The sequence below is a fragment of the Nyctereutes procyonoides genome, unplaced genomic scaffold, assembly GCF_905146905.1.
Source record: "Nyctereutes procyonoides isolate TBG_1078 unplaced genomic scaffold, NYPRO_anot_genome, whole genome shotgun sequence".
NCBI lineage: Eukaryota > Metazoa > Chordata > Mammalia > Carnivora > Canidae > Nyctereutes > Nyctereutes procyonoides.
This window is the reverse complement of record NW_026575136.1, coordinates 22562270-22585323: the sequence shown is the minus strand read 5'-3', so window position 1 is coordinate 22585323 and position 23054 is coordinate 22562270. Positions and strand designations below refer to the sequence as shown.

Below are 23054 nucleotides of genomic sequence, written 5' to 3'. Positions count from 1 at the left end.
ACCTGAGAAGCTGCTCATGGAGGCTGCCACGAGTAGGACTAGGAGTGCTTGGGGTTTGGGGAGTGTAGAGACATCTCAGCTAAGTCTTTGTCTCCAAAGGCCCCTGGTAAGTTCCAGTATCTTGGCTGAGCATATGACCCAGTCACCCACAGCACTTCAAAATGGACTAATTAATCATAGTTCCAGCAATAAAACGGAATGGAAATAAAACAGAATGGAAAAGAATCAGAGAGCAAATCTGGTAAGATTTCTGACACTTCTTGGAGTTGGTATTATATCAACATGGCTCAAAATTGGAATTACAAAATGTAGCGTGCATCAGTTGGTGGGAGGGTAGATGGAGAGAGTGCACATGGTGGGGGTTACTGTGTATTTCTGTGGCATCCGGTGGCTCATGATTCCCTGCAGGGCACATGACTTCCACAATTGCGTGTGGAAGATAGAATCACATTCTGAATTGGAAAAAAAAACTGAGTCTGGTCCCCCACTCTACCAATTACTAGCTGTGTATGTCATAACTACAGCAGCTCCCTGACCCAAGTGTCTTCATCTACAGAGTGACTGTGATGTTTAAATGGAACAGCATATATGGCCAAGGACTTGTACATGAGCATGAGAGTGGAATCTGTGCCGAAGTTCTAGATTCAAGGGTTTCTCTGCTCCTCTTTTCCATTGGGTCTTGTTTCTTTTCCTCTGGTTTTAAGGCTATTAAATCACTGGCACCTTTCATTGTAAACTGTCGTCTAGAAAAGCTGGTGCCACACCACTAACTCTGTTTTAGAGGACACAGTAATGTGGTTGGTTGGCACCAATGTCCCCTTTCTCTGCTATATGCTGAGTTGGTGATGTCCATCTCCTTTCAATTTTGTTCATTGCTTACTTTTGCTAATGGATGTAAATGTATTTTAATTTGGCCTTCTCTCTCTCTTTTCCCAGCTTAGGGGAGGTGAATTTTCCCATTCATAGGGGCCTTCAGTGAAAGGGTGGCCCCATATCCCATCCCCAAGACAACCATTGTTACTCATTTCTTATGGAGGCTATGAACACAGACACACGAATGTATGGTATAGCCACCTTTTATTTTTATTTTTTTTAATTTATTTATTTATGATAGGCACAGAGAGAGAGAGAGAGAGAGGCAGAGAGAGAAGCAGGCTCCATTTACCGGGAGCCCGACGTGGGATTCAATCCTGGGTCTCCAGGATCGCTCCCTGGGCAGGCGCTAAACCGCTGTGCCACCCAGGGATCCCCTATAGCCACCTTTTAAATATAAATTGGGACTCCAATATCTACCTTTCTGAACCTTGCTTTTTTATTTCACAGTGTGTCTTTGAGATCACTTTGTATCAGTGCACAGAGACTCTATTCTCTTTCTTTGGTTGAGTAATAGTGTTGTGAATTATTAAAGGGGTTGGAGTTTTACAGAGAACTGGACATATTTCAATAACGGAAATTTGCAAAATCTGCCCACGTTGGCCTTACGGGAAAGTAAAGGGAGATGATCTACAGGCCAGCTGCAAGCAGTGACTTGGGGGGGACATTATGTTTACATCCCATGAGACTGCTCAGTGGACCGCTGCAAGCCGCCATGCATTCCATTGTAAGGATGGACTTTGTTTAACTAGGTCCCTGGATCCATTTGTTCACCTGTGGCAAGTTCAAATGACACTACCCTGCAACTCCCTGCTCCAATCCAGGGTCGCATGTCTGGTTTGAATCAATCTGCAAGTAAATTCCTCAGAGCTCATCTCCAGGTTTTTCTTAACCCAAACACAGCTCTTGCTTTTTTTTTTTTTTCCAGCCACTTGAGGCCTTGAAGGCCACTGTCCTGTCTTAGAGTGCAAACTCTGTAGGCAGCTATGTGCCTCAAGGCCAGACTGCTCCCCCTTGCTGGTGACCTGAACTAGGCCATCTCAGTGTGGGATGTGGGGGCAGTCTCTGCTCTGTCTAGGAGGCATCCTAGGTCCTCCCGATGGGCCATTTCTTCCAACTGCCTCATCCTGTCCTTTTAGGGACTTCCTCCTCCCTCTGCATCTTTGGGGGCAGAAATCTAACTGTTGGTTCCCTTTGAGGCTGGGTTCTGGCTCCTCCGCCCCATGTCGCTTGGCGGTCTTACGGAAGAAGGCGATGGTCCACGGCCGCCCAGCCTTTGCTTGTGCAATAGACCAGAGTAAGGAATGCTCCAGGTTTGATTTACAGAATGAGGGGCTCTGAATTCACTGATCTGTCTTGGGTGACCCCATCCGAGAAGCCACAGCAAAACCTGGCTCACCGTAAGCACCCAGAAGAAAACCTGACGCCTATTTAAGGAGAAGCAAAGAAAAGTCAGCTGCTTTTCAGAGCTTGGAATACAGCTGCTCCACTCCTGGCTCGGATAGCAGGACACCTGGTCATCTGGCACCCATTCCTCCCCCTGGGTCAGGCTAAGGGCAACGCCAGGCCCTCTTCCAACTATTGTAAAAATACTTGAATCTGACAGATGCTGCTAATAAACCAGCGAAGGATTTGACTTGGAGCTGAGGCCCATCGAGTCCGTCTGGGGATCTCCCATGCTGGAGTTCACTTCGAAGCCACAAACACCCAGCAGCAGAGGCAGGTGATTCCCAGTCACCTTCAGAAAACCCAATTTCCAACGATGTGCGACAGAACGACTATTCAATAGATGCAACTGTCATGCTTGAATATTTTTAGCCTTTCTTGTCAGTGCGTGAGTCATTTGGAATGACAGATTGCATTCAGGGGGGAGAGCGAGGATCTTACCAGAACCCTGTTCCTTCGCTAATTTGTTTCATACTTTTGACTCTCATGAACCCTCTCAGCGACTTTACAGGAAGCTGCCTGGTACTTTCTGACACCACATCACACATTTACCAAATCAGTTCAACAAAACTGTGGCTCAGTGCCCTTTAAGGAAACAGCCAAGTTCCAAGAATTGGCCCTGCCGTATCTACTCTGTGCACGTTTCAGACTCCAGCTACCTTTCCAGCTCATCTGTTTCTTTTCCTTTACAGCTGCCTAAGACAGGAAGTATTTATTTTATTTTATTTTATTTTATTTTATTTTATTTTATTTTATTTTATTTATTTTATTTATTTTATTTTATTTTCTTACTTTTTTTCTTTCTTTCTTTTTCTTTTCTTTTCTTTTCTTTCTTTTTCTTTTCTTTCTTTTCTTTCTTTTCTTTCTTTTCTTTCTTTTCTTTCTTTCTTTCTTTCTTTCTTTCTTTCTTTCTTTCTTTCTTTCTTTCTTTCTTTCTTTCTTTCTTCTTCTTTTCTTCTTTCTGGTGGCCTCAGACCCACAGGCTTTTGTTGGGAGGCTGCATTGGCCTCCTTTCTGTACAGGTGACGGGTGAGGGAGAGTGACAACGTGATGGTGCTCAGCCAGCCTCGTGCTTCTGCCTCTGCAGCAGGAGAGAGACTCCGAGGAGCCACATCAAGTGGAATTGAGGTCTCGACTTCCTCAAAGCTGTGCCCTCAAGTTTGATTCAACTGGGGAGATTTTTAAACTACCGATGTCTGGACCTCAGCCCCTGAGATACTGTCTCAACTCATTAAGGGTGACAGCACACCCCGTGCCATTTCTGAAAGGAAGGGGGAGCAAGGAAGGAGAAACCTGGAAGAGTTCTTATAGGAGCCCCTCGAAGGAAGGGATGAATCTTGTTATTGGTTCATCTCCAAGTTCTAGCCTACTGCTTGGCACACAGAAAAGACTCCAGAAAGAATAAATTAAAAAAAGGCTTCGTAGATGGTTGAGAATGTGTACCAGAAGACCAGTAAGTATTGAAGACCAATAAGAGGCCAAAGAGTGAGGTGGGACACTTCCCACCAGCTGGGGTTTGGGTGAGTGGGCTGCTCCGATTTATTGCCACCATTTGCTAACTGGGTACTTTGGGCAAGAAGCCCCCCTCCCCACCCCTACCCCACCTCAACTCTTAGTTTCTTCATCTGCAAAACAAGGGGTTTGGAGCAAATAATTTCTAATGTTCCTTCTTTATTTTAAAAATTCTCTGAGTAAATGGTTGCTATGCCTACTCATGGCATTTGGCCACTTTTATTGCTACATGTGTGATTCCAGTCAGCTCTGAATTGGCTTAAGCTCGAGAGCAGTTGTCCTTGAGCAAGAACTCTGAGGCCACCAAAAGGAGGTTGCTTGGTGACGGTTTGTGCAGCGATGACAGACACTCAGTGTCAGGGGAGAAGGCAGAGTGTTCCAGAACATTCTCTGATGCCCGTGGTAATTCCATGGTGGGTGGATGGGGGTAGGGAGGGAACACAGAAGCCTGGAGCATTTCTTTTTTGATGTGAGCTGTAGGTGTGCTGCTAGAAACGTGGAAACCAAGGCCGGCTTCAGAGATTTAAAAGCCAAAGTTGACTTTTCAACTGACCCAACTCCCTTCAGCATTGCCCAACTCTCTCCAAACACTGCTGAATGGCTGTTTATGTGCAGATGAAGAAAAGCTCTTTGTTGACTTTATTTCCAAACCCTGCCTTTTGGAATTGACACAAGAAGAGGGCAAACTGCTCACCAGGCTTGACCATCCAGTCAGCTGGCTCCAGCCCCCTCTCCCTGCTCTCTGGCTCCATCTCCTCAAACAAACTATGGAAACAGATTATCAATAACACAGATAAAAAGCAGGGCAACATGGGCTTTGAACCCCAAGGCCAAAAGTCTTATTGCAAACTGGTCAGCTCTCTGTGGCTGCCAGCCCCTGGGGGGGAAAGACCAAAGCCCCCCTCCTTCCCTGAGTCCCGCCCTGCACGGTCTGGTGTTCACGGGGCGGGGGACCAGGGCATGATCTGCATTTCCAGGGATGCTTCCTCAGTACTCCAGGTGGCCAAAACCTCAGGTTTGCTGTGGCTGCAGGTGGAGGGAGGCAGTAGCTTGGGACAGATGCCTGAATCAACACAAAGGCAGTATTCCATTCCAGTTAAAAGCACAAACTCTGGAGCCAGTCCTCTTGGTCTGTCTCTTAACAAGCTCTGTGACTTTAGATGAGATTTTCTTTACCTTCTCCTCACCTTCCTTCTCCCATCTGAAAATGGGAATAATAATGCACCTACCTAGAAAGGCTGGTTGCAGGATTAAATGTGTTCTTCTTTCTAGAGCAGCTTAAACACAGCCTGGCATATGGGGTGTTTCAAATAAATTAGTGGTTCTTGAACTTAAACAAGAATGAGAATCTCCTGGGGAAGAGTGTAAATGGAGTCTGCAGGGCTCCACTTTCTGGGTGGTTTTGGGTGAGGGCTTCTTGGCTTTTGTCAGCACCACTGATCCCTGCAGGGCCAGCAGGACCCCACTTTGCCTTAATGGTTGGCCCTGGCTGCCCTGTGGCCTGCTTGAGTCTTTGAAGATGGCTGTCTGGTGTGCACTGCAAAGTTCTTCCTCTTGACCTGTTTATCTTTTAGGTTTCAGCTCAAGCAGCATCTCCTCCAAGAAGAATTTCTTACCTGACTTTTTGACATATCTCTGGCCAGGGGCACAAGCCCTTATGTGCCATTCCAAAATTCAGATTTTATAAATGTGAAAGCAATCTCGGAGCACCTGGCTCGCTCAATCCAAAGAGTATGTGACTCTTCAACTCGGGGTCATGAATTTGAGCCCCACACTGGTTGTAGAGATGACATAAATAAATAAAAAATAAATAAATAAATAAATAAATAAATAAATAAACAAACTTAAAAAAAAAGAAGAAAGCAATCTCATTGAGGGCAAAAATCTCATTTGATGGCAAAAATTTGACCTGAACTGACATGAGGCTATTTATAGTCTTTATTTATTCCACTTAGTGTAGGTATTTGATTGCTTGGCTGTAGAAATACTAATGCGTGTGATGACAGCGTGCTGCCTCAGACTCTACGAGCAATGCTACATAATGTACGGGACATATAACACCATGCTTTTTTAAAATACAAAAAAAAAAAAAAAAGTAAATTCTTCATTCCAAAAACACAGCTGGTCCCAAGAGGTTTGGCTTGTGGATATGTAGCAAGTTTTGATTTGATTAGTGGCATTCTCTCTTTTGTTTTTTTTTTTAAGATTTTATTTATTTATTCATGAGAGAAACAGAGAGAGAGAGAGAGAGGCAGAGACACAGGCAGAGGGAGAAGCAGGCTCCATGCAGGGAGCCCGATGTGGGACTCAATCCCGGGACTCCAGGATCATGACCTGGGCCAAAGGCAGATGCTCAACCGCTGAGCCCCCCAGGCGTCCCAGTGGTATTCTCTTCTGCCTTGCCACTAAATGAAAAGCTTAAGGTCAAATGTTTGGTGTAAATAATGATGAGTTAATATTGCTTGAATGAATGAATGCTTTCTTGTAGGGAAACTGTACCTGCCTTTCTTTCTTTCCTTTTTTTTTTTTTTAAAGATTTCATTTATTTATTCATGAGAGACACAGAGAGAAAGAGAGAGGTAGAGACACAGGCAGAGGGAGAAGTAGGCTCCATGCAGGGAGCCCAATGTGGGACTCAATCCCTGGTCCCTAGGATCACACCCTGGGCTGAAGGCAGGCGCTAAACCGCTGAGCCACCCGGGCTGCCCTGTACTTGTCTTTCTGGTTCTCAGTGACATCTCCCACCACTCCATGACATTTGTGGAAGGGTTTGTAAAACTAATCTCACATGGCTCTTTGTTTTTTCCTTCTTGGGGCCAGGACTGCAATTGGGTAGGCTGTCCCCAAGCTGGGATGAGCAGGGCCTGAGAAGACTATGTTTCAAACAGCTAGACTCTTCTACTCTCTATTATTTGAGCAGGGTTTTGGAAAAGAGGGAGCATTTCTGGGGCATTGGTGTATCTTTAATAAAAGAACTTTCCAAGACTGGGGGGATGAGTTGAAGTCTTCACTCCTAGATTCTCTTTTCCTTCTCCTTCCCCAAGATAAAGCTATACCCGTACAAAAACAAAAGGAGAGGATCCTCCACCAGATGCAACCCTCCACGCTCGATGAAGGGATGAACTCCAGGGCAGGACAGTGGGAAAGACATCTTGGCAGCTCCCAACTGAGTTATTAGGAGAGGAGAGGATGTGGAGGCCTGGATAGAGTTATGAGAGACCTGGCTCCCAGTGCACAGGAGTTAAAGCCCCCAGGGGATGATATATTGTGATGAGGTGAGAGAAGGTCATGCTCTAGATGAAGAAAAACAGGATAATTATTAGATAATTCAAGCCCAGATTGTACATTGGTTCAAATTGCCTCTGGTCACGTGCCAACCCAAACGCTTACACGGCCAGGCAGCTAATGGGTTAGGTGGGCCAGATGTGGTGTAGTAGGGAATAGGGGGGTGTGGACAGTGGAAGGTCTCAGCCCCTACTCAGCTCCTGCCCATTGATGGCAGGCCTTCTCATTTTTCACGAGAAATTGGGACACTTGATCTTTAGGTGAAATGGTCCTATACAAAAGAATCCTCGCAAGGCCAAATAAAGTTCCTGGGGAATCAAGTGATGGCCCACCGATCAGCATTTTGCAGTATTTGGTTCCACATCTTCTGGGTGCTGTCTCCCAGAAGTCATGTGATCCTATAGGGAAGTCAGTTTGTGAATTCCTGAAATTTTCTGATCCATCTGAGCCGTGTGGAGGCTGCCGTTCTCATGTGCAGCTGCTCACCCTCACACCAAAAGGCAGCGTAGGCTTACCTCCTCCGGGACCGCCTCCTTTCCTAAACACAAGGGACTCTTAGCCCTGCCTGTGGTCGGGGTCCGGAGGAGACCATTGAGCCACCACCAGAAGCCACTGGCAAGGCACCTCTGCTTAGACAGCCGAGTGCGGCTGGGGTGCCCATGGGCCTCCAAGGAGACGCCATCGCTCGAGAACTAAAGTGTGGCCTATACCATTAGCTTGAAGATCGTGTCTGGAAGGCTTGGAAGCAGAGCAAAAAAGGCAACACTCTCATTGTTCACCTGCCATCGTGTTAGGCAACGAGGAGAGTTGGGGGGCACAAAACCCCCCGCGAGCCAAGGCGGTGTGACTCTCTTAGACCATTTACTTAGACCAGTGTCTTTTGTTGATTCCTTGTTCTTCCTCTCTCCCCAAAGACCCCAAATGCCTTCTTTACAGACAATCCACTGGGTCTCTCTTCAGGGTCATGGGGTGGAAGATGCTCTCCAGCCTAGCCAACATTTGATGATTACTGGGGAGTGCACAGAGGCAGGAAACAGTAGGATTCTCGAAACTGAAATCCACAGACAACGTCCAAGCTACTGTAACCAGCAGCTTCACCCCATTCTCCAGACCCCTATCCAGTTCCTTTTAGACCAGCTTTCTGGAGCATCCAAGGTACGGTGAGCACGGATGAAGCCCTGTGCCATCCAATTGCTTGTGGTGATGTGTAGGAAGGAGACCAGTACACAGATAACCACAGAACCCAGAAACAGGCCAAAGGCTGCAGGTTCAGGGGACGGCTGGCAACTCATGTGTGGGGGGCGCCAGGGGAGACTTTGTCTGCTGAGGCGACATCTGAGATGGACTCTGAATTTTGAGTAGAGTTGGATGCATGGGAAGGTCACTTGGAGCAGAGGGAACAGTGTGAACAAAGGGAAGAAGGGAAGGATACCAGGGGTGTGTGGGGAGCTGGTCTACGGGAATAGAGGGGCAGGAAGTGAAAGCGAGTCTGAAGCCTGACCGTGGCTTGGAGGGGTGGCTCAGGGACTATGTCTAGTGGGCACTGGCAGTCGTTGAAGGATTTCTGCAGGGGACAGTGGTGAGGAGGGCTGGGCTGTGAGTGAACTGGATCAGGAATGGGGCGAGGAGGAAAGGGGGTGCACCGTCAGGAGGTCACTGTCATAACTGGGACAGATCATAACTGGGACAAGTTTCGGAGGCCAGGAAGGTGGAGGAGAGGGTGCAGATCCGGACTGGGCAGGGTGTTCCTGCTGCCCTCCACCCCTCCCCTTCGCCCTTCCCCCCATAATTCCACCAGGGCCTCTGCTCCTGCTCACCGGGGTCACCATTATGGCCATTTCCAGAGGTCACAACTCTGTCCTCAGCTTGTGGACCAACCGCTGTACAGATTTGCCTCTACTCACGATGGGGTTACGTCCTAATAAAGCCAGCAGGAGCTGAGGTTATCACCGAATCAAAAATGCATTTACCCAGACCATCAGAGCTCGGCCAGGCCTCCCTCACCTGGGCTCCGAATACCGACATGAGCCTGCAGGTAGGCAAAGTCCTTGCACACGAAGCCTGTTTGAGGGTCAGGTGTGGACGGCCTCGTGTCACATGCCGACAACCCCACTGTGGGGCCAACGGAGCACTGCTGGGCACAGAGGGGGGCAGCAGCTGGGTCGCTCTGCCCAGCATCATGGGAGGAGGCCCCACTGCACGTCGCTGGCCCAGGGCGAGATCCACAGTCCAACTTCCAGTAGGTTTCTACTGACTGTGGATCGCTCTGGCACCATCACCAGGTTGAAAAATCATTAAGTCGAACCATGGTAAGTCAGGGACTGTCTGTAACTGACACACACGGTCTCCCGCCTTCATAAAGAGGCTCGCCTCTCCCTGTTTCTGGGACCCACTGGCTTTCAGTTTTCCTCCCTCCTCGCTGGCCGCTCCATTCCTGATGGTCTCATCTGCCAATCCTGGGACCCTCCTTTTCAGTCTCCGAGCTTTAAACCCCTTAGATATGCTGATGGCACTTATGTTGGTATCTCCAGCCTGGACCTCTCCCTGAACTTCTATGTTCACCTTTCTACTTGACCTCTTCACTTGGATGGCTAACAGATGTGTCACGTTAGCTTATTCAAAAGGGCCTTGACCTTATTTCCCAATCCTGCTTAGAACCTTTGTGTTTCTGTTCTTCCATGCCCAAGTGTGCTTCCCCACGTAGCCACACGGCTCACTCTCTCAGCTCCATGAGGTCTTCACCTTGACCCACTCCGTCTAGACTTGGACCCTCTCATGCTCCCTTAATCCTTCCTCTGCTTGCTTTTCATTCTTGGCTTCATCAACATTTATTTTATTTTATTTTTTTAATTTTTATTTATTTATTTATTTATTTATTTATTTATTTATTTATTTATTTATTTATTTATTTATTTATGATAGTCACAGAGAGAGAGAGAGAGAGGCAGAGACATAGGCAGAGGGAGAAGCAGGCTCCATGCACCGGGAGCCTGACATGGGATTCGATCCCGGGTCTCCAGGATCGTGCCCTGGGCCAAAGGCAGGCGCCAAACCGCTGCGCCACCCAGGGATCCCGGCTTCATCAACATTTAATGTAACATACATTTATTTATGTATCTGTTTCCTATTTGCCTCCACTAGAATAGAGACTTGCTAATCCTAATGGAAAGGATTTTTGTGTTGTTTCATTTTTAACCACTACAGGTATGTGGTACATGGTAGCCGCTCAGTGCATGTTTGCTGAATAAACGGATGGAACACTGAACTTTGTCCCTCTTTGTACTTGGGGAGCAAAGCCATTTGGAAAGGCAAAGAAGATTCCAGTGTGGATGCCTAGAAGAAACTAGGATACAGTTCCCAGAAACTTAGAAGGGAGAAGTTTGAGAGCACTGTGAGTTTAGATTGGGACGTGTTGAGGTTTGGGATAGGAGAGTTGAGGGCTCTGGGAAGGGAGGTAGACTTAGTAATTGCCCACACAGAGATGATGATTTTAAGCCCTGACAGGAGGCGGAAGTGAAGGAGGGGGGTGAGTGGGGGGTAGGGGGAAAAAGAGAACCAAGAACAAATTATTGGGGAGTATCATTTAGGGGAGGAGAAAAACTAGCAGGAGTAGTTGGAAAGGAAGAGAACAATCAGGAAGGTGGAATGTCATGGAAACCACAGAGCATTTCAAGAAAGAGGAAAGGATTGTAGCATTGAACACCTCACAACGAGGTGAGGTTGATGACTGGGGAGGCTAGAAGTGGCCACCCAGAGACCTGCTGTCCTGTTGCCCAGACACCCCTGATGGCCTGAGTGCCGGGCAGATGTACAATGGGAACTGGTGCAAATTGTGCACATAGCAGAGTGATAGGCTCAGAGCTTTGCTGGAGGCAGCCTAGCAGGAGTGCAGGTTGGCTGGGAAGGGGAGCGAAATAAGAGCACACACCCTTCAGGAAGATTCTGCAGGCGTCCTGACTAAGGGAGTTCTGGAAGCTAACTTAAGGGTTGGTGGCTTCAGTGTTTAACTCGTAGAGCAAGAAAATGACTGGCCTGAGGTCCCTGGGGCCCTTGGGTTTCCCAGACCCCCACGGTGGGTCTGACCACGGTTCTTTCCATGTCACCAGTGATGGGTATTTCCCAATGCCATGGCGCTCCAGCTCCCACAGCTAATATTTGTCTCTCATTGATTCAGTCGCCAGCCTGTTATTTTTTAACTGGAGTCCAGGGTTCAAAGGCCTGACTTTTGTTTAAACACTCATTACGTCGGGGAGGGCATGCCCCTCTGATAATCTCAACTGATGAACAAGCAAGGATCTTCTAAGTCAATATAGACAGCAAAGAAGGCAAGAGAGGGTGGGGACCAAGGTTGTGGAGGGGGCGGCGGAGGGTGGGGGAGGAGAGAGTGGGAAGACCTCAGAGGGGCCCTTAGAGTTTGGAAGAGAGCTAAATAGCTGGCACTCGAAAGACCATCCCTAACCCAAACTTTCTGCCACAAGTAATATTCACTGTTAGTTAATCTCTAAAATCCTTCATCAAACAGAAACTTTTTAAAAAGTTCAACAACATCCTGGGGTTCCCTCAGATCCTTCTCGGGGGCAGAGAAAGCAGCCCCTCAGTCTCTGGTCCTTATGGCCTTTCGACTCTGTGGGACAACGGGATGTTTGTGTTGCCCTGGAAGGGATCTGGAAAATATGCACTTGCTTTTGAGGGTGGAGAGAGCTCTGTGCTGTGGCAGGCGGCAGGCGGAGAGGCAGCGTGGTTTCCTTTGAGGGCCTGGGGTTGGGGCTGTTTCTGAGAATAGGCTGGCTTTTCAGGGGACTGTCCCTTCTACACCACGAACTCTATGTCCTGAAGCAGGGATCCTGTCCCCAAAAACCCTCCTCCACTCGGTTTGCTGAGGCCCAAGCGCTTCATTTCAGTCTTTATTTCTTTAGGTTTGAGCCAAGCGTCACCCTTGGCATTGGTTAAAATGAAAATACTTCTGGAAGGGCTCATGCATTTGGTCTTCTCAGTCACTGCATCTGAGCATCACTGAGTGATACGCTAGGGCAGAGCAAGACTGCTTGTCCCCAGACTCCTTCCTCTTGCGTCTGGCACTACCAGATGTTTCCCAGCCTCCTTTGTAGTCAGGTAAGGCCATACGAATGACGTGCGGCCAAGGGGAGGTGGGCAGTGGGGAGAGTCCTCCTCCAGACCTGGCCATCCTGCAGGTCTCCACAGGCCCCCTCCAGCCTCTGCCTGGGGGTTGCTGAGGCCCACCTGGCCCAGGGGATGGTGGGCCCATGAAGTGGGGGTGCCCGGGTTCCTGAGGGACTCTTGGAGCGGAGTGACTCCTCTAACCTATGCAGGCCCGTGAGGAATAAACCTTTATCCTATCAAGCCATGCTTGGGCTTCCTTGGTACAGCATTAACTTGCCCTGACTGATACACTCTTGCCTTCTCCCCTCCTCAGGATGCATTCGTGAAGAATGGGGCCAGGGAGCTGGGGAGCAATCCAAGCCACCCTCTCCATTTTGAGGCACTGGTGACTGATGACAGTAAAACGTGCCTGGATTTCAACCTGAAAGTTCTAGATGATCCCTGTAGGTAAACAACAGGCCTGTACATCCTACAAGGTGATTGTGTGTATTTGGAAAGTGAAGGTTTTCATGTTACATCCGAAAGAGGGGAAGCTATTTGGGTATGAAACTATCACCTTGGGATTCCTGGGTGGCTCAGTGGTTTAGCACCTGCCTTCAGCCCAGGGCGTGATCCTGGAGACCTGGAATCGAGTCCCGCATCAGGCTCCCTGCATGGAGCCTGCTTCTCCCTCTGCTTCTGTCTCTGCCTCTCTCTCTTTCATGAATAAATAAATAAAATAATAAAAAAAGAAACTATCACCTTTTTCATTGGTGAGGACCTGTGGCTTCCCACCCATTGGCTTAATGGGTTTTATGGCTCCAGGGCAGTGTGGACACCAGCTAGAACTTAAAAAGTTATTGTAACAAATCTTGCAGTTCCATTTCTGTGAAATCTGAGAACAGGCAAAACTAATGTACGGTGCAAAAAAATTCAGAACAGCAGTTGTTGAGGGGCAGGGGAAGGGCACCCGAGAAGAGATTGGCTAGGAGGAGGCACAAAAGAACTCTCTGGGGCAATGGGAATTTGGGTTACAGAGGTGCACACATTTGCTGAAACTCAGTGAAAGTATTCTTAAGGTTTTCTTTTTTGTATGTGAATTTTACTTCTGTTAAAAAGGAGACAGAAGGTCCAAGATGGAGTCACTCGTGCTAAGCAAACCAAGACTCAATACCCAACTGCAGCCTCTCCCCTCCCCCCATCCCAGGAATGTGACCTTTAACCAGCTAACCTGGAACTTCCTGGTCAGCTCTAGGAGGTAATTCTCTGACAGACCCCTTCCGTTCCCTTTAGGAGGGTGACTTGCCTGACACAATGCATTCTTTGCCAATAATGTCCATCTCCCCACCCGCTTTCTGCCTTGAAGAACCTTCCATTTTGTACTGCTCCGTGGAGCGACTTTCTCTTTGTGAGATGGTTGCTGACTCATGAATCATTTGGTAAAGTCAATTCCATCTTCAGATTTACCCAGTTGAATTTTTACTTAACACCTCAAAAGAAAAAAATCTAAATGATAAAATCTAGGTAATGATAGGCATGCTGAAGTCTCTGGGGGAGGAACAGGAGGCCTGCAGTTCACTTTGCAATGCCCCAATAGTTTACAAGGGATTAAAGGATCGGTAGACGGATGAATCAATAGGGCAAGCTGGGTAAGTGGAACGCCCCGAGCTAGGGAGTGGGTGGACTGAGGCTCAGCACACAATTCTTTTTAACGTTGTTGAATGTTCTCATAACAAAATGTTGGAGAAGAAAAAAAAAAAAAGGTGTGCTTTGGGACTCAAGCTGACAACCTTTAGTACTAAGGAAAAATGGCATTATTGGGCTCTGTCGAGAGGTGAGAGATTCTTGTTCGTTCTTAAAGCTTCTCTTTCCTTATCAAGAGCAGCTACAGCAAGGGGTGCCTGGGTAGCTCAGTGGGTGAGCACCTGCCTTTGGCTCATGTCATGACCTTGGGGTCCTGGGACCCAGTCCTGCATTGGGGTCCCCAGAGCGAGCCTGCTTCTCCCTCTGCCTATGTCTCTGCCTCTCTAATAAATAAATCTCTAAAAAAAAAAAAAAAAAAAGGCTACATCTAGATGATTTATAGCTTCTCCCTTTAGCTCATGTTTGGACAAAGCCAAGCAGGATTGAAAATGGTTAACTTCCTAATTCTGGAAACTCTGCACTGTACAATGCCTATGGCATTGCATCGCTTAGAAATCGCCCCAAAGTAGAATTTCCCTTTAATCACAGAGGGATGTGCCTCTCACGCATCACTCCTCTTGAGTGCTTGCTGCATGCAGTACCTTACACCCAAGAGAACTGGTCTGCAAGTTAGCTGTAGGCTTGGGGAGTCAAAAAAGGGCTTTTCCCAAGCATTGGGATGTAGTGAGGCAAGAAGGCTTTCAAGGAAAACCAGTGCCCTCCCTTCCCACCACTCTGGCCCCAAATCCTTCTCTCTGCCACTCTGTAGCCTGTGTACCCTGTATGCACCCAGGCCGCAGAACTGTAGGTGATGGGTGGCCCATCTACGTGTGAAAATGGTGTGTTTGAAATGGCCAATTTGCTGGGCACCTGGCTGGGAATGGGGTGAGGCTACAAGAGCCAACTCAAACTTGAAGATAGAGAAGAGCCCGCTAGGTGGACACGATCTCCCGTGGAGCTCTGCGGAGGCCCTGGGCAGGAGGGGACAAGCCAACTGGGGGTGAAATTCGTCTTTTGCCTGAGGTCAGCCCCACAGAGGGAACCTTCCCTCTCACTCAGTCCCCACCAGTGGGCGTCCCCCAGGTCATGACAGGGTCCTGCAATCTACTATAATTAATTCTTCTATTTATTCCATCACTTGTCTTTTTCCCTCAGAAAGAATGTATACAAGTTTGGAGGCCCTCTACCCACCAGCACAGCAGATGCTGCGCACACCTTCCCAGCAAGATGCCACCTACTCCTAACACAAAAAGGACTAAATTATGTGCTGGGATGGTCCCTCCTGGCAGTCCCTGAGGGGACAGGTTATGGCCACCAAGAGGAGGCTATTGCTGTAACAGGGAATTGACAGGAGAGCTGGACTTTGATAGCATCGTTCTTCTGAGAACCTCTTTGGGCTTCATGACTGACTCTTTGACTCACATTAAATCGATGGTTGGTTAAAAACCAGAGGTTGGAAAAAAAAAAAAAAGACCAAAACAAAACAAGGTAAAGTAATAAGCCTTTCTAGGGACGGACTCCCACAAATTATGCAAATGTTATATAAAGTCATTAATTCCCAAGTTTAGTAACGAGATGACAGCTAAGAACAGACGTGCATCCCAGTGAGCGTGAGACTTGTGTTTTGGGGAGGCTTCAACGACGTTTGAAAGGTGTGATATTAAGGAAATGAGCGCTATACATCTGCAGGCATGTAACCCCCCCCGAAACAATTCAGACAATGCATCAACGAGAGAAGCTTGAAATCAGACAATCCATAATACTCAATGTAGAGAACGTTCCAGCTTCCATAATTCTTTATTAAATATTTGACAAGTTGTATCACTTCTTTACAACGACTTCATTTTGTCACATTACTCTTTTGCTGTCAGGAAAACAATCTAACAATTTCTCTTTAAGATCTCTCAAGAAAAATGAAAAGCAAAAAGGATTTGTTCTTAAAAACGTTTCCTGTGTGTATCAAATTCAACCGTATTTTAAAGCCATTCTGATTGTGAAAAGGAGCGTTACCCAGAAGTTGTCTTTAAAAAATTTCAAAGTAGTTTGGTTTGTAATCACTGTATCAAATAGTACTTGGCTTTGTATTATGAGGAGGTGGGGTTTATAATAAAAAGTTATGAAACATTGAGAATTCATTTGGAATGCTTGAAACTCTTTTCACCTTAAAAGTCACTGTTTTTTTCATGTTTCATTTGGTAAAAGATCCTGAATTATGGAATGACAGCACATTAGCATCATTTTCCTGGGGTCCTCTCGGGCTCTGAGGGTCAGAAATCTCAGGACACAGCTTGGAGAAAACTGTAGAAGGACTAAGCTCTCACTCTCATTCGAAACCAGATTTCTCGAGAAAGGTGTACAAATGCCATACAAATATATACGTATATATTTGGACAGCATACGTACGTATACATGTATATACATCTCATATAAGTAGGAGTAAAGGAAAATCATAGTTCTGCAAAGTTAACATGAAGGAAACCGTGACAATCTAGGTGAAATCAGCGAGTGAAAGGGCAAAGTGGATCACAGGAACACAGATGTCTGTAGACACAGGGTCATGGTCATCAGAAAGGCTTTCGATGCTCTGACGCAAGGTTGAGATGCAGTACACAGAGGTCTATAGCCAATGCTGTTAGATTCCTACTGATACTCCCTAGAAACATAAACCCAGCGAACAAGAAGACATGCATTTTAAACATGCATTGCTCTGCGCACAGCATCTTTCACAAAGGATAGATGTCTAATGAGAAGTTTTCTTGGAAAATTTCATACCGATAGAAAGCTATCCTTTTCTGAAATAAAACATTACACAAGCTCACGTCCTAAAGCTACAGCATTGCTTCTGACACGGAAAACACTCTTGGGGTATGTGTGTGTGTGTGTGTGTGTGCGCGCACACGTGCGCATATGCAAGTGTATATACACTGTTCGTTAAGGCTTAGATAAACTAAAAAATGGTCCAAAGTGTATCACATTGTCTTCCCAGTTTTAAAATCTAAAATACAAAGTGGAGTTCATAAGGATTTTTAAAAACGCATCTCAGACCTGAAATTGGCAGTTTTGACGTGACTTCTCAGGATGTACCCCAAAGCCCGAATAATGAGACAAGAGGTAGTGCTCGATTTCCTGGGGGTCAGCAAGGGAGCGGGCCAGGCAGTCACCCTGCGCGGCACCGCCCCCTACTGATGAGGCAGGAAATGATAACCAGACACTGGTGCCCTCCTCTCCCGGTGGGTCAATACCAGGGGGTGAGGAGGAAAAAGGAAAAGAGGTTGGCTAGCACAGTGGGGAGGGGCTCGGGAATCAACTCACGCTTCCTGTAGATTTTAAAAGTTCAGAGGTGAGATACAAGACCTAGGAAGATGCCAGAGTCAGGTGTTAAGCAATTCGTTAACCGTTGGAACAATTCGTAATTTGCTGCCAATGGACTTGGCTTTCAGGGGGGCCAGTCTGGATCTGGCAAGATCAGAGAGCCACGGCACATGTTGTCTATCTCGTGATGGGAGATGTAGAATGTGGTTCAAATATTTTGCAAACCATTTCTCAGAATCCGTCACTGCATCCTTATGTGGGAGGAATAACCCACGTCAGTCGCTTTATAGCATTTGTCATCTGACCACAGGGAAAATCTGATGTTCGACCAAAGGGCCTTGTAAACGAAAATCAAAGAAGCATCTTACATTCTTGCGATGCGGTACAGGACTGGCTGTAGAGAAGTAACAAAAAATGTCTCAGAGCAAATAGGGCTTTAAAACAGACAAATGCCCCATGGCTTCTTGTTCCAGAGGCAGCTGCCAGGAAAGCAGTGCACTCGGAAGCTAATCTGGACTTTCCAAGGGACAGGGACGGAAATACCCAGGACCGACAGGCAGGTGTGCTAACTCACGTTCACATGCAGTTGTTAACTCTGGGACTAGCTTCTTAACTTCATGGCCAAATGACCCATAATAACCTGCACCTTCTTCAGGGAACTAAAATAGCCAGATCAGAGGGTGCAGAGCCCCTGGACATGGGAGAAGCGCCAGTGAAGGTAACTACCAGAAGAGGCAAACGCTGCCCAGGGCCTGCTGATGGGAAGGACCGGCAGTCTGTTTCTGTTTTCTTAGCCACCACCCATGACTCTGTCGTGAAGACGTTGGAGAGTGGTTGTCAGCATTCAGAGAAAACAAGATCTAGGACTATTTTAGACGAAGAGTGAAACACTGAGAATTGTTGAGATGAGGGAATCTTATGTGGCTTAAAAGCCGAACAAAACAAAAACAAAAACCCCGAACCCAGCAGTTAGCAGGAGATGAATGGTCAGTCACAATTACGGTCTTTCAAGTATTTGACAATCCCTATCTGCTCCTTGAACGGAAACGATTTTAGGACGGATTTTTCTTTTGTATTTTTAACTCTTCCCTAATTTGCATTTACACCGAATATTCTGATTTTTTGAATATACAATTTGCAGAACGGTAGAATCCCAGTTCTTCAACTAGAATCGTGGGCTTCCTCCCCCATGGCGACATGGATCACTCTCAGAATCCATCCCAGCACGGCCTTCGGCCCCAGTCCTAGACAGAAAGCCCCCGGCCCAGGAGAGGCTTCACGGAGGGGGGTTTCTGCCTTGAGACGTTATAGTGACTGAAGGGAAAACACATCCCACAAGTAGATAAAAGTAATGAGCAATGTTGTTTTTTTCTAATTACTCAAAATCTAAGTTCTCCGATCACTACTGGAGATTTTTAAATCAATGGGAAAAGGGAGCCAATCTTCAGCTCCGTAGAAACCCACCTTCTTTCGGACGGCTCCGACCTCTGCACCTCGTAAGGCAGCTCGCTTACAACCACAAACATTCATGGTTTCTCACAAGCCTCCCAGAGCTGGGGAACAAATGAGTTTCTTACATCAAAAGGTCCTTCTTAGGTAACAAACGGGGAGGGGCCCTGAAACCACGATTTTCTGTCTTATCTAGGACTGGCAAGAGATCAGATCTCTAGAGCTCCTGTCACGACAGGGTTTAGGACAAGCCAGGTTAAGAGGACAGCAGGGTTGCTGAGCGCCCACGTTGGCCCTCAGGCCTTCTCTCAACAACACACCACGGAATCCTGCAACGAACACTCACAAAGTGGTAAAGAATCCAACTCCATCCCGGTCCCCACCAGCTTCACAGCCTGACCGACCTGGGGGGGGGGTCGGGGGCGGGGGTGTCAAATCAAGAGTTCCCGCTCGCTTTTAATGCAGCACAGAACAGACACCACTCAAGCAGTACACAGTGTTGAAGCATGCAACATGTCCTAGGTCACGGAAACCCGGTTCGATTAAGTGTGCATTAATCTCGGTAGTTGTGTAGAAATCACAGAACAATTGGCGAGGACTAGGTCTGTAGGCTCAGCTTTACAGACAGGTTTTCTACACCAGCAGCCAGATTCACAATTGATAGATATTGCACGGGAAAGATGTGTGCGGGGAGAAAAAATATCATCACATTTAATGTCTCGGATAAAAAAAAAAACAAAACATAAACAAAACCAGGTATGACCTCCATGGAGTACATAAAGTGCCTTCAGAATTGGTGCAGTTAGAACAAAAATTGGTTATTCGGCTACCATTAGCGAACGCGTACAGATAAGACATCAAACAGATCTCAGGTTTCCACAGTTTCAAATCAAGCAGTGCCAAGGTTCATTCAAATGTTTCTACCACAAACAGCAAAGAAGAAAAAAGTGATAAAAGAAGGACTGTACAGCATCAAGGAGGGGGGAGTCATGTCTCTTCTGAGAGTCCAATCCTGTCTCAGATGTGCTCTGGCACACGGAGTTACTTCTAAGGAGTAATGGTGTGATTCCTTCGGGTCAGCGCCGAATTTGTCATGCTATTGTTACAATTCTCTCGGCCTGCAGCTAGTATGCTAAATTTGTACAAAACAATGTAATATCCAGTTTGTATTCTGAGTATGGAGAAAATGATCGTTATGCCTAATGGTTATATTTTAAATGCTTTCAAAGTCCTTATCTGTAGAAGGTTTTTGGAGAAAAATCAGTCTTCCAATGCTAATCAAGTAGGGAGTAGGGCAGGGGAGCGGGGAGTCAAAGTACTTCAAAAATAAAAATGTCACTGACATGAAACGTGGTATGAAATTCAAATACAAAAAAAAATATGCTCACTTTTCCAAGTACACGAGACATCTTTAATTATAATGAAATAAAATCTGAAAATCGGTCTAAATCATTTTTAAAAAGTAAACATGAGTTGTAATACTATACCTGTAGAGTGATTAATTCCATTCATTGTCATTATAAAGTATGTAAAATATTTATTAAGGGCTTTGCCTACAGAGGCACAACATAAATAGAATAAGTCCTCCTGAAATGTAATTCGTGTACACATCAACCAGTTGATAATTCGTGGTGGAAAATGCAGGAACGTGACCTGGGACCGGGCTCCCGGGTCTGAACCTGGGCAAGTCACAGGCGAAGGCTCGGCTCCAGGAGCCACACCAGGGCTGCTCCTCCGCCTGGTCTCTGCAAAGTCTGTTGTTAGGCAAATGCAAAAGTGCAAGCAGGACTTGCTGGACGAACAACCACCCCGAGGCCGAGGCCGGGGGATGCTTAATCCACCCCCTCAAATCCTTGAGCGTTTTCCACAGCCATGAGGAGTTTCTCTCGTAAATCTTCAAAGGTTTCATATGGAGGTAAGTCAAGGCGATTAAAGCTGCGGGAGTAACAGAAAGCATAGGTTAAAGGTCAACCTTGTTCCCCCCACGGTTCCTGGGTGTGGCTAAGGGGGAGTCTGGTATTTGAACACGAGGATGGAAGAGTCTTCCCCAAAAATTCTGAGTCAGCAAAAATAAATGCCAGTGAACCATCCACGTCGAAGAGGTTAGATAACTTATGGAGGAGAGGATCTGATGGGCCACAAAACCGCTCTACCACAACTAGACGTGAGGCCAAAGCCCAGCTGGGGAGGGAGGCCCCCGAAAGGCGAGGTCCCGGACACGCATGCCGAGTTCCAAGCACTTAACATGTTAGGGATGGACCAAGGTTGATTCTCTTTCCAATGCTCTCACTTACTCTACACTAGATCCCAAGCCAAGTGCTCTTCTGGATAGTAACTCATGCCGTTTCCACCACAGGCCTCTGAGACAGGTAATGGTTTCTCCAGATTCGAGGCCTGGAGCATTGAGAGCCCTCAACCCCAGGAAACCAGGCCCTCTGTGTCTCCAGAATCCCAACACTAAGCTGCCTTCTCGAAGCAAAGTCAAACCGAGTCATGGACATGTGGAGTGGAGAGCTCCATTTATATATAAAAAAAACAAAACCCAAGTATCTGAAGGCTTCAGTGGGGGTGTGATCAATCACTGTGGTGACAGGGAGGCCTTCAGACCAATGAAGCACACTTGTCTATGCAGCCGGGTTCACACGCTGGCTCTGCTACTTGCCAGCTGTGTGACCTTGGGCAAGTCACCTCACTCTCTGAATCAATCTGCTTTTCTGTGATGTGGGCAGACTGCTCTCAGGATGTTGGGAGAGTCAAATCAGAACACACATAAGGTGTTCCATCCATGAAGCAAGCGCCCGAAGACTGAGAAATTTTTTTTTCCTCGATTTTGTTTATTCATCAGAGACACAGAGAGAGAGGCAGAGACACAGGCAGAGGGAGAAGCAGGCTCCGTGCAGGGAGCCCCATGTGGGACTCGATCCCGGGACTCTGGGATCAGGATCTGAGCTGAAGGCAAACGCTCAACCGCTGAGCCACCCGGGCGTCCTGACAGTGAGCAATGTTATTGCTCACTCGCCGTTCACCAACTGCCCGCTCAGGGCCCAAGGAGCTAGAACCCATACCCCTGGGTGTGCACTGCTGATGTGCACCTGTCAAGAAAATGACTGTAGGCACTTGCCGCAGCTAATGATGATTCTGTAAGAGCTGACGTCCACGGAGCGTGCCGACCAGCACTTCTAAGTGCTCTCCGTCTATTAGCTCTGTGAGTGCTAGCAATCACCCCTACTTTAGGAAAGAGGAATGGAGGCACAGAGAGGTTAGGTAACTTGCCCAAGGTCACAGAGTAAACAGCAGAAGCAGAACTCAGCCCCGGGCTGCCCCTAATCCCTGCTTGTGGTGCCTCAGGATTGAAAACTCCCCCCCAGCACTGACCTGTGATTCCAAATATGAACAGAACAACAGAACAAGTCCTCACAGTTCAAGGCCTCACTGCTCTCAGCAGCTTTAAGAAAACCACGCACACCCCCGGTGGGCCCTGTAGAAATCCCTAGCGGGTTTCTAACAGGACACGCCAAGCTCTGAGGCTTCTAAGTCACTAACTGCTAAAAGTCACAGCAGAGGAGAAGGCAGTGCTTCTCAAACTGGAGTCCTCGGAAACGTGGGAATCCTGAAGACCATCTGAAAGGGTTTTCAGTTTGATAATGCTCTCAAACGTGACCTTACCAGTTCTAAGGACAAAACCCCACTTTTGCAGACTGCATGGTCACAGAAGGTCCTTCACAGTGCAGGCCCGGGCGTCCCTAGGGGGGCCTGGGTGATGCATTCTCGAGGACCTGTGACCATTTCCCCTGGTGTATGATCCTCTGCTTAGAATCATCGTGACGATTGTATGAGTTAACGCACATCAAGTGCTGAGGACAGTGCCCGGAGCACAGCATATGCTGGGTAAGCATGAAGCAGCCAGGGGCCAGGGTCTGGCCTGGCCTGGCCCTAGCCTGCTGAGTGGCCTCGGCGTTCTCGGTGAGCTTCACTTCCACACACAGAGGACGTGTGGGCTGTGGGAGGTCGTTTTGAATCTATTCCAGAGAGCAGGCGGGTCTGGGATCCTTCGTAAAGTGTAATTTTAAACATCCAAGGAGTGATCTCTGATAGACCAAGGAGGTGAAGCCCTTTAAACGGATCAGACACCTGTGAGGTTTATGATGAGTACAGTAGCTCTTGCTCTGCTGGTAAACCAGGTGTTTATTCTGAAGCTTAACTGTCGATTTTGCCTTTTCATAAAACATGGAAGAAATGAGACATGTCTACAGCTAAATTTGATGGCAGCACCACTGCCGTGAGCAGCCAGCAGAGCTCGCTCCTCCAGGGCAGTCTGGTCTGGGGCTGGAAGGAGAGGCATGCAGCGGGGAACACAGCCCACCCCCCCCCTTTTTTTTTTCACAATTAACAAA

The 23054-nt window shown here is 47.3% G+C and overlaps 1 protein-coding gene and 1 long non-coding RNA gene across 10 annotated transcripts in view; one reads left to right on the top strand and one right to left on the bottom strand.

Annotated features, from left to right (window-relative positions):
- Nucleotides 1–8999: 8999 nt before the first annotated feature.
- LOC129495405 (uncharacterized) lies at nucleotides 9000–12882 on the top strand. Its single transcript, XR_008661527.1, has 4 exons — nucleotides 9000–9151; nucleotides 10321–10507; nucleotides 12033–12228; nucleotides 12551–12882. It is a non-coding gene; the product is annotated as an uncharacterized LOC129495405 (long non-coding RNA).
- Nucleotides 12883–15666: 2784 nt separating this feature from the next.
- The window catches only part of LOC129495404 (E3 ubiquitin-protein ligase NEDD4-like), a 336680-nt gene continuing 329292 nt past the window's right edge, over nucleotides 15667–23054 (bottom strand). For all 9 annotated transcript variants that reach the window (XM_055302864.1, XM_055302871.1, XM_055302868.1 and 6 more), the window contains one exon: nucleotides 15667–20595. In XM_055302864.1, coding sequence (XP_055158839.1) covers nucleotides 20493–20595 — 103 coding nt within the window. In that variant the 3' untranslated portion in view covers nucleotides 15667–20492. The remainder of the gene's footprint in view (nucleotides 20596–23054) is intronic.